Source organism: Cyclopterus lumpus, chromosome 11, assembly GCF_009769545.1.
Source record: "Cyclopterus lumpus isolate fCycLum1 chromosome 11, fCycLum1.pri, whole genome shotgun sequence".
NCBI lineage: Eukaryota > Metazoa > Chordata > Actinopteri > Perciformes > Cyclopteridae > Cyclopterus > Cyclopterus lumpus.
Window position 1 is genome coordinate 14,540,885 of NC_046976.1, and position 12,166 is coordinate 14,553,050.

General features: G+C 41.3%; 1 protein-coding gene across 1 annotated transcript in view; it reads left to right on the plus strand.

Moving 5' to 3' along the window:
- LOC117739418 overlaps nucleotides 1-4,005 on the plus strand; it is a 19,509-nt gene extending 15,504 nt beyond the window's left edge. Inside the window, exon 7 of the mRNA XM_034545808.1 lies at nucleotides 3,859-4,005. Coding sequence (XP_034401699.1) covers nucleotides 3,859-3,894 — 36 coding nt within the window. The 3' untranslated portion in view covers nucleotides 3,895-4,005. The remainder of the gene's footprint in view (nucleotides 1-3,858) is intronic.
- Nucleotides 4,006-12,166: the final 8,161 nt, after the last annotated feature.

Consider the following 12,166-nt stretch of genomic DNA (forward strand, 5'->3'; position numbering starts at 1 on the left):
AAGAACGCAAAAGCCGTTTTACTTTTTCAAATTGATTACTCCATAAATATGAAGGAGAAAGAACTAGGCCCGGAGGCAAATGCCCGATTGATCGTGTTTTTATATAAGGTTAGTTTTGTTGCAGCATTATTTGCAGAAGATGGATGTTTCATGAAAAAGGAACCTTACAAATCAATTCGCTTTTCTATCATCAAGTTCAGCTCTGTTCAGTTGCATCGAAGGCCGTGTACAAAAGAATTGTCTTTGAAATGAAATAGTTCAACCTTTTGCATTTTGCAATCTCTCTTAAATTCCACAATGCTTTTCATCAACAATCTCTTTGTGGCACTGTATTTTCTGCAAATGTCAAATGCCATTTCCTCCCTGCCTCCTTTTGTGCACCTCCAGTGAGCATTTAGGATTGAGGCGGACGACGGCAGGCTTGATAACCGGAATGTCACGCCAAGCTGTGGGGGTGACTATTGGTGTCCAACTGTCGCAACCCGCTCTGTGTCAGACACGAGGCAGGTGAGAGGTGAGCGCTGCAGCATTTTATGGTTCAGCAGTGCCACTTCGGGGACTCAAGAGGGAGTAAGAAAATGAAAAGAGGGACACGTTTCTTTTCTCTCTTTTTTTTTTACAGCCATTAGAGCCTTTCTTCTCGGTCTGCCCGTTTCCGTGATCTTTTCTGCCTCAGTGCTACCTTTTCTTCGGGCTGCTCGTCTCAACTGACCTCCCTTTTCATCTCCCTCACACCATTCCCACACCCTCTTGCTCGTGTCCTTTTTTTTCTCTCAGCAGCATGTTTGAGTCTCCGCACGGGTGCATTTGTCCATTGTGTATCTTTTGCCCCAGATGACTGCAAAATGCATCATCGAAACGCAGCACGCGAGTTATTGATGATTCCAACTACTTTGCTCATAACAATGGGCCTCATTTACTAAATTCTTCATTCTCTTCTGTTGACCATCAAAGTGACAGCATAAAAGGCATATCACTGCCAGGCCAATGTTTTTTTCTGTCATCCAAACAGCATTCAAATGTTACACTCGCCTCGATATTCTTGATTTTAATTTCATCGTTTGGACGTGAGCAAAGACACAAAGACGCACACAGTGATGCGAGCACACACAGAGTGACGTGCACACACAGATATACATATTCATGAGATGTCTCCGCCTGTCTCTCTGTCACAGACTCGGAAATGCACATGCCAAAATACTCACAGCACCAGGAATCCCATCATAAGCGTGCGCGTAGCTAATCACTCCTACAGACTTGTGTGCCCAATCGCACGCAGCACCTACACTGCAGATGAGAGAGGACAATCATTCACTAACAGCATCTTGTGACTGCTCCCAGATTTCTCCCTTTTGCCCTCTAGTGTCTTAAATATTTACACTGTTTGACATCAAATGCATTCATGAATGTCAATGAGGCCGTTCGCAGTCCCTTAATCGCACACACACACACGGACGCACACACACACACACACACACACACACACACACACACACACACACACACACAGAGAGAGAGAGAAGACTGTGCGTGAAAAAGCAGCGGGATCCAGTCAGAAGCAACCCTTTGTAGTTTATGGCTTGGTTACTGTGGTCGAGCTCCATTTTTGGACAGCTCGATTCAAGATAGGTCGAAGATTGCTTGTGGACTCGGTGCCGGCCGTGAGTGATCTTCTGATTGTTACATCAGAGAAATTGTCTCTCTAGTCTGACACAGAGAAGGGGGGAAAAGGCGGATTGAAGCATCGTTTTTATGGCGGTGTCTTATTCCCCTTGAAAGTGAAACCGGTAATAAGCCAGCCTGAACAGAGCCCTCTGAAGCGCCCGTCTATCAAGAATCTCATCTGAGACAAAGTCACACACTCACTTCCTTTACCCCCCTCGCAAATTTAACATCCGCCGTGTCGTAGCCATGAAATAAAGCTCTAAAACAGTTACTGGCCTTCATCTTCATCTGCTGAGGCAAAAAGGCTTAAGCCAGGGCTCACAATGTTTTATCGGGAGTGAACATTTATGCACTCAACAGTTTGTATGCGACCAAGGAACTCTCGTGGTCAATAAATGTGTATGTCATTTGCAGTGACATATTTTTAATCTGTTTAATACTTTAGGTAGAGTATACACACTGTACAAGTCATGAATACAATGATGGCTTTCAAGGAGGCAGTGTGAATCGCTCTAGGAAGTGTTTTCGTATTTTGAATGTGGCTTTTGTGTCAGAAACCTCTTATTCCGTCTCAAGTGTGTTCGTATGGGGGCGTCTAACCGGGTGCATCTACGGAGAGTCGCGTGTAATCGAACCTGTGGAGAATAGCATCTGCAAAAGTCACAATGTTATTAAGTCAAAAAGGGAAGATACCACCGTGTCAGACCTTTTGACTTGAATCTCGAGGAACACTACACACTCCGTTCTTTTATCTGGGTCTGTGGGAGATGCCGAGTTTAAACCAGGCAGTGAGGAGTCACCCTTGTAAAACATTGAGTAGTGCACTTTAGGAAACTGGTCCCCTTAAAGAGACGTTCCCAGGATAGACATGCTTCATCAAATCACACTCCTCCCTGCACACTGCCTCGATGAAATAGTTTGTTTCAGTCGAGAGCATGTTATTGTTTGTGCGACGCAGAGTTAGGCGCTGCGCTGGGTATACAAGTCAATAACAAACACTGGAGCCTCTGCCCATCAAAACCCTCCTGCTTCGTCGCAATTACTTCTTTTTTGTTTGTTTTCTGTCCGAAAGATTTCTGTGCAAATATCAACACATTTAAAGCAATGCTGATTCAACGCCAGCACCGTGTGTGGCACATCCTTAACTTGTGTGTAGCGTGTCAAGATCCGTTTGCAATGATGTCACTACAGCTAGTTTATGGAGTCGAGTTGTGCTCGGTGGTATGCAAACAATGTGAAATGGAGAATGAAAACAATATATATCAAATTGCATCTACTTCATAACAAGCTAACAATTACATTAAACAGCACTAATGGGTGCAAATAATGTTCCCAACCTCTGAACTCTGGCATTCAGCATAACTGAAACTAGTTATGGTTAATCCATGAGGACAGGTAGCAGCTCTGAGTGTAAACTCAGCTGTCAGAGCAACGGGGAGCCGTAAACAAGTGTGCATGCATTACTCTTCTTGAGTTACACTTTTAAATGACCCTTTAGCATGTTATGTTCGAAGTTAAGAGGCAATATCAGGTCAATTCAAATCACGAGGAGACGGTTTGTGGACTCAACCATGCAGGGCCCAGTTTACCAATATTAATTGATTTTAGAGGTTAAGAGTTTTCCTACGAGCTCTTTTATTTTCACAAGTTTTTACCAAGGTAGCACCTCAAAGCGAGAGCACATGCACACTGACAGTCACTAATCTGTATTTGACCTGCAGCATATCAGCATGTGCCACATTACACCATCAATAATAAGAAAATGGAAGATATGTGAACTTGGATCATAATTCTTTCAACAATCATTTCAGACAGAAGAGATAAATATTTTAGGCGAAGGCATCCTATGAATGTTTTAACGAGGCTCATTTCCGAGAGCATCGGAAGTTATGCTTTTAGGAAACACTCCTAATACTTAAGGAGGATTGTGACAGTAATCTTAGCCTGAACATGCTTTTGGGAATCGGAGACCAGGTCAGAGTCAAATTACATCAGAAAAGGCAAGAGCGACTATACATGTGTGTGTTTAGTCTGCCGTCTCCACCATGTAAACTGTAATGATCCTTGAAGTTTCTTCAAAAAGGACAAAAGAGAGGGCCTTTTTACTTATTAAGATCACACTCCATATTTGTGTCTAAAACTAACCACATTGAATTTCATGTGCACTCAAATCCCTCTCTTTCTGTTTTTCAGGCCAGGGGTCAAAGGGCTAAACATGGCCACGTGTGACGACAGCCGGTGTGATCGTGTTTGTGCAAGAAATTGCCGGCGGAAAACAATGATCTAGACTGTTGTTTTCCCCTGTTAGCAGCCTAATAAATATGTGCGTCATGCAACCGTAGTTAACGCTTATGTGTAATCTACTGCTCTTGTGGGACTGAACCAGTGAGATTCATCAAGTGAAGCAGAGGCAAAGGACACAGCCGACGCCAGTCAGTGCTTCCGTTCATTAGTGAGCGTATGCATGCTGTGCGCACACACAAGTGAGGCCCTAAATACAAAATGCAAACTGTATGCACTTTGCAAATGAATTGAGTGATGCGTAGTAATAACAAAATCTCATTGTACTGTGGTGTTAGTGAAATGGCGATTATTCAACAGTGCAGTCCTTTTCGCCAGCGGACCTTCTCATACATAATGCATCCAAATCATTGCATTTTTCCTCCATTCTGGGCTACAATGCATATTTCATCAAGTCGGTGAAATATTAAGTACTCTTACAATTTGATATTCTCTTCTAAAGGGGATTTCAGTTTATATATTTTCTTCACATCACTTGTGTCTTCTCCGGGACCAAACTTCCGGGGGATGTCTTTATTTGGCATGTTTTGTTTATTGGAGAGATGTTTGATTGGTTAATGCTGGAGTAATGATCAATGAGCCCGCCAATCAATTCAAGAGATTATCATGGCTCAGAGGGCATTGATCTGTAAGTGGGCTCAGCGCTGAATGGCAGGTTGGGCTCATGCCAACGTATTTGATTGAAATTAGAGAGGCTCAAAGCTTCCCTGCCTCCTTTGCGATCAAATTTCAAATATCAACTGTTATTCAGGTGGAGAGATTGATGAGAAATTGGCGGAGGAGGAGAGAGAGGTGTGTTCGGGCCATTAAGTTAATAATTTAAAAGCAAAGCTTCTCTCCCCTCAAACTTATTTTAGAATGAATGCGTGACAATGAATTGTTCTGAAACCTCTCGCACACAAATTTACTGCCCTGTATTTTTATGGTGCCGTCTTGTCATGAAATGATCTCGAACTAATGAAAAATTATCACTTTTCTTCCGAATGTCAAATCTGTCCTTTGCTAAATATGAAAAGGTTTCCAAGTATAAAGGTTTAAGAAGATGTGGTCCAAATCTGACATTTGTGTTAAACATTTTTGTCATTTAAAAAAGAAATCACCCTCTGGCAGCGGAGCAAGTGATGTTACTTTTAGAACCATGCAGCTGAGAGAACTGGTTTCAGGGAAACTTCAGATTCAGGGAGATTTGTGCAATTTACAGTGTCGACCCGCAAGTAATTACACTGTTATTTATAATGATGAAGAACAATAGCAAATAAGAGTTAGATGAGAAAACTGACGTGTGAAAACTCTCATGTTTCTATGCTACATACTGCTTCAACCAGGAGACAGTTAGCTTAGCGCAACGAGTGGCAGCCGGGGGAAACAGCTCGTCTGGCTCTGTCCAAAGGTGAAAGAAATCTACCAAGCGGCATCACTAAAACTCACTAATTAAGACATTATAAATCGTTTGGCATAGACAGGCTAGCTGTGTCCCCTTAATTATGGTCCTGGCCATAGCCTTACATTAAATGTGCACTTATGAGACTGGCATTGATCGTATAATCTAAATATTGACAAGAAAGAAAGTATTTCTCAAATTGTCAAACTATTCCTTTGAGAAACCCACATTTATGTGATTGCAACATCTCTGTGTGTTTTTTCCACTGGCCTGCAATGAGATGATTCTTTACCAAACCGTCTTCTCTCAGCAATGTAAGAGCACTCGTGGCAGCCAACAGCATACTGAGAACTAAGCGTACCTGACCACATTATTTGCATTCATTTAGACCGCTATGCATGATGGGCCATGGACAGGTTTTTAAGTAGCCTTATGAATACACCGTTGAATGTGTTGAGTAGTTTATTTTAGTTGTTCAAAAGTCCCGTCAACACCAATGACAAACAGAAAATACATGACAACTGACTCAGCTCAAACCGAATGGATGTTGAGACAAATAGCCGCAACTAACCAATTTTATTATGCTGCCTTGATATCAGGCAGATTTAAAATCATGGTATCCGATGCTCCTGTATGGTCCTCGGGCAATTATGCAAATCACTTTTATCATGCATCATTCATGAAATGCCGTTAATTGACCGAGAAGTATCTTTTTCTTTTCGATGTAAAAAAAAATAAAATAAATGCCCAGGGTATTTATTGTTATTTCCACCAGGCCTAAGCCCAGGGAGAGTTTCGTGTTCGGCCGTGTGCGTCTGTGACAGAGTGAATGTGCACCTTTTTTTGTCCATGGCTAATCTCACATTCTGCTGCAGCAAACTGCATAATGTTTAGTGTGGCCAGCTTTGGCTGCATGTTTAAGGACCTCTCAGGGTTGCAGTGACCCACACGGTATCAGAACATATTGTATAGGCCATTGCCTGTCTACTCCTCACTCACCACTCTTAACTGACTGGTAAGGAAGGGCCACTAGTGATAACACAGCCGAGTGCATCTCTGACCCCCAGCCGCTACTCTGTGCCCAGACACAGTGGGGCGTTCACGGTTATTGTTTTGGACGTGTGTTCGGCTAACAGCTAACAGAACTACCAGTGCACACGCCGCTCGGCATGCCCCCTTTTTTTACTTTGGTTACCGCGAACAGAAGGGCAGACACTGCTGTACCTCACACACCGCTAAGCAGCCAAACGGCTTCATCCTAAAATGAAGCATACTTCCATCTATTATCAAAATCAGATTATAAACGTAGAAGTTTTCATTTATCAAAGTCAGAAATGCGGCTCTTTAATTGGTGTCCCCGTCAGGGCATTTTACTATGATGTGTTACAACAACAGAACACACATCGACTGCCCTCCAAGCTGCATTAAATGTCGGCAGGTGATGTCAATAAACACAGCCATTGACGTCATTTTGTGGGATACGATGTGCAAATAAATCTGTTCTTTTCCATACCTTCTGTCAAACGTGCATCTTTACCACCGACCATAAAGAAGAGGTTATTTAATCTGGTCGGAAGCTGCTGTTTTTAAGTCAAAAGTAAACCGATATGGGGTTTACAAGAACCCATTGATAACCAGCAGAACAAATGTCTGACACATTTTGTTTGACCTCATTGTGTCAATTAAGTTGTAGACTAATCTCCATAATAAAGACTGTACTTTCGGAGCAAGCGCCTGACAAATTGTCTTCCGTCTTGGCAATATCCATTTCATTAAAATGACACTCGTATTGGAATACAAACAAGGCAGCAGTCGTCTCACAACTCGGGTTGCGAGCGTGGCAGGTGTTCAAATTGATAATATTGGCCCAGCTGCTGCTGATCTGAGGAACAATGGAAAATGGTGTGACTGAAGCAGTTCCCCCCCCCACACACACACACACACTCTGCTTAAGTCTGAACTGTTCTTTTCGTAGTGCATTAAAAAGGGTCAAATTTGTATTATTATTTTCATTTGTGAAATAAATATTTCACAAATGAGGCCCAACACACTCAACCCCAACAAACCACCTTCCTCCTTCCAAGCCTTGTAAATAACCCCACGGGACTCTCCTTAAAAGGTGTTGAATTCAATATTCAGAGCATATCTATGATTGAAGGATTATCTTTATTGTTGAAGCATTAACAATTAGCATTAAGTGTTAAGCGGATGATATATTTTTCACATAAAGTTAGTAATTATAGCTCTCAGGGAAATGCAGTGAAGGGGACAACATGTCCCTCTGACATCTAGTTGAACAGAAGTATAAAGAAAGAGAAGAAAGGAGTATTTAGTGAAATACCAGTGACCTCAGAAATGTACTTCGGCACTCAAAAACAGAACTACATGTACTTAGTTACTTTCTAATATTATTTTAAATGACTATTTTAAATAATATCACTACAGTTCACTGCTAAATAACACGCACATGAATGTTATAACCTAAATAAATGCTCAAACCACCCTTTCCCATTCACGCTACAGCCAGGCTGTTAACTAAATCTGGCCCTTTGAGACAGGTATAGTCTGGACAGTTTAAAATGGTATATAGGCAAACAAACTTAATTCACTTATGACACATGTCAATACCATACTCGATAATATCAATAGCATTTATGTTTAACAAAATGTAGTGATTTCTGTGTAAAAGGGGACTAGCAAGCAAAGTGATAGCATGCCAAGAGCACTCTTAGCTGGCATTGAGCTCAGAGATGAGTAACATAGATATAAAGGAGCTATAATAATATATGAAAGTGTCCATTGTTTGACTGAAGGTAACTTTTCAAGACCAACTCCTGCTCTGGCCATTTTCTCACTATACTGTAACGGCCTGCTCACTGGGCTCTCTAAACGAGCTGTAAGACAGCTGCAGTACATCCAGAACGCTGCAGCTCGAGTCCCGACTAGAACCAGGAAATACCACCATATTAGTCCAGTGCTCAGAGAATAGACTTTAAAACAGCTCTGCTTGTGTACAAATCTCTTCATGGTCTGTGTGACATGTTAGAGCTATATGAACCATCTCTGGCTCTGAGAAGCTCAGGGAGTGGTCTCCTGCTGGTGCCCAGAGTCAGGACTAAACACGTCTCACTTTTATGCTAAAATCTGGAACAGTCTTCCAGAATATGTGAGACAGGCCTCAACTCTGACAATGTTTAAATCCAATGTTTAAAAACAGTTCTATTTGACAACTGAAAGTATTTTATCTGCACTCTTCGCTTTTAATATAATTAATTAATGATTATTTTAATGTTTTTATTTGCCTTTTTGTAATTTGATGTAGCTGTAAAGCACTTTGAATTGCCTTGTGTACGAATTGTGCTCTATAAATAAACTTGCCTTGCACGATTTCTTTTGTTGTACATTTATTTGTAACTTGCAATTAGCTTGCGAACAAGTTACAAGATCAATTTTAAGTTATCTTCCTAATAAGGTACCTTCACTTCTCAATGGCTTTTCTTATTTAAGTGGTAACAAAAGGCTCCAATACAGGCTCTCTACAGAAATGCACTCTCCACCTTCACCACCTTTTTTATTTCTGTTATATCACAAGTCAACAAGGTGCATGAATGACGGCAGTTCTCTCTCAAGAATGTAATTTGCAGTGTTATTCATGGAAAGTAAGCATATGGACAAGCTCTCAGCTAACTTTCCCTTTTTATCTGAATACATATTGCGTAATAATCACTTTAATTTCGTATTAATGTCTGTTAAATGGCAAGCCCTGCATTAAAAACATGGATTAATAGTCTTTTTTGAATATTATTGCAACGAATGCCATTGTTCATTGGTGTGGTTGAGTAGTGACACATTGTGTTTCATTGTGTCCATATGTTTGATGGAGACACTGAGCTGAAGAAGTTGCTGACGAGATGCTGGACGCTAACGGGAATAAGTCAGAGCATTGAATGCATGGTGACGATTAACAGCGTTTTTTTAAAGAAGTATTTATTTATCATCTCATACTTTATCGCGCAGCCGTTTTTTACCAACCGGGAATGTTATGAACGTCCTTGAGTATTGTATGTTCTACCGCCCACGTTGTCCACAAATCAGTGACCATCTGACCTCTTTGAATCACACAAGCAAGCTGCACACAGGTTCTTAAGCTGCATACATTGCTTGCGACATTAACACTGGAACTAATTATTTATCATGGTCAAAAGAAATGCTAAAAACAACTTTCAATGATAAAAAGAAGTCTACGGAAGTACAAACTCTCAATAGAGCAAGGACACCATTTATGATTTTGAATACCCATGTACAGACAGTACTGTGTATGAGAATCAAAGTGAGAACCCAAAACAGCAAACAAGATATGAACACAACAGAAAACAAAAAAAAGAGCAAAAGAAAGCAGTGCAGCAATATCGCACTCTTGTCTTGGGGTATGAAATACTGTAGACTATAGATTACCTAATGAGGGCTGTGCCTTAAAAAGCTTGGCATTTCCAGCACCAGCTCCGCTCCAATGCACAAGAACTTGCTGACGGTTTTCACAGGTTTTCCAGAGAAACGGATGCAACCAACAAGATTGAAAGAAAAGTCAGCATTACAGTGACTCGGCTGGCCTTTCCCATCTTCCACTCAGTGTCATATGTGTGTTCGTTTGTTTATGTGTGAGGCCTCGTACGACTTGGAGACGTGAGAGAACCGTTATATTAGCAGTCAGCGTCCTTCCTCACAAACAAGAGAGGGGAGGGAAGGACGGTGGGGAGGGAAGGACAGGGGAGAGGGAAGGAGGAGCGTGCGGAACATGGGAGCATAAAAAGCATTCAATTAAGACATGAACTGCAGGGTTCATTAAGCATGAGCAAGCCGATGAAAATGACCATCCATCAAGAGAGAGTGCTGTGGCAGCGCTGAGAAGCACCCATGGAACATACTCAATTACTATGGTAAAAAATAAAAATAAAATGCTTGTTGAAGAATGGAAACAAATGGCACACATTATACCACTGGTCTAAACTGCAGTGAGCCCTATATTGATTCTTCTATAATTGTTGCTTTTCTGCACTTTTCACTCCTAAAATACACTTTTTCTTTAAGAAATTAAAGTAGCCTACCTTTTGGCTATTTTTTTTTCTCATCTACTTCAACAGTAACAGGTGAGTGCTCATGTGAGACAAAGGGATGCATTTTAAAATGCTTTGTTTCTCTGCAGGTGTCCAAAATATTCAGTGAGATGACTCTTTAATGACTAAATATCAAGTTTCGAAAAGGATAAAGGACATAAAACTGGCTGTTAAAGAGCAGGTATATGCATCGCCAATCACCTCAATGTGTGTGCAGCATGCAGACATGTGGGCCTGAGGACTTGCAATATATATTATAAAGCAGATTGTGAAATGGAACATTTGAAACATTTCCAAAGACGTTACATCCTGTCAGATTAGAAATTGCATTCCAGCAGTTGTAGTTCTGAAAGTGTAATATAAAAGAAAAATTGTGTGTGCTTATTGTGACTCATGTCAACACTCGCGTCCCACCCACGTTCTCTGAGAGACTGCGGTGCTGTGACGAGCTGCCGGCCCTTTTTCTATTCATGCGTTCATGTCGTTGATTTGCTTTTTAACTAACAATAGCATTAGGATGCTTTGGTGTACGCAGGTATGTTAGGCAGAGATACAAATGACAGAAGACAGTGAGCCGTAAAAGCTGAATGCATGTTCTTCTCACACCATTATATGTATTTCACTGCTTAGAAAGGGCTGCAGGCTCTTTCTCCATAGTAAGCAATTAAAACGGGTGCTTGTAGGTGGCCTCGCCCTCCAAAAACTCAAAGCTCTCACTCTTTTCTGCTCCAATTGAATGTACTGTGTGTTCTTAATCCAAAAGCACAGACCAGAATCTCCCTTTTGAAAATCATCTTACGAAAGGAAACAGCAACTACCTTTCTTTGTTTATGGTTATGGATTAGGAAGGTGTGCTTTGGCTTTTATTTTATTATATTCTTTGAGAGCGGAAGGTAAGCTATAAAGCCCAATGAGACAGTATGGGACTGAGATAGGGGATGCATGGCTACAGTGTCTGTTTGGTGCCAACGTGTATCGATATGTATGTGTGCCTCCTAAGGCACTTAGCATTTGTGCATGCGCAATTATGTGAGTGTGTCTTTGTGTGTACGAGGCATAGTGATGTGCGCCGAGAGAAAAATACCTGTTTTTATAAACTCATCCACTGAGTGCTCTGGAAATGACTAAAGTACATTTTCTGTCGAAGGAGCTTTTATTTTTCCCTTACTTCCTCCGGTCTAAATCAGAGCTCCTGTGGTTAAAAATCATGAGCTCCTGCTGAGTAAAATCTCAATTAATGGGCACTGTATTGCAAAAAAATCTGCTGCTAAACATAACCTGTTTGAGTGGAGACAAAAAAATATTCGCTTTTAGATGACAATGGTGTTCTATAGTATGCAGGTCGGCGCTGTGTCAGGCAATATTTGTTAGTATCATAACCTTACTGCTGGTTTTGGCCTTTTCATGGGATTTAGTGATCGTGAAAAAGTAACAAAGTTATCAAAAGAGACACATTAACGGTTGCAAAAACAAAGACCACTACTGGTTATCCCTTTTCACTGATGTTGGCAAAATAATCTGACTAAACAGGATGGAGCTCAGTAGACTGACAGTCTCAGTGGATACTGAGCACAAGCAGTGCCCATCAGCTCATTAGCGCTCTGTTTATTGTTCCAGTAACTGAGCTGTTGTGGCTGTATGACCTGGCTGTAACCCGGCTAGACTATATATGTTGTGGCCTAGCCATCCTGCTCATTTAAAGTCA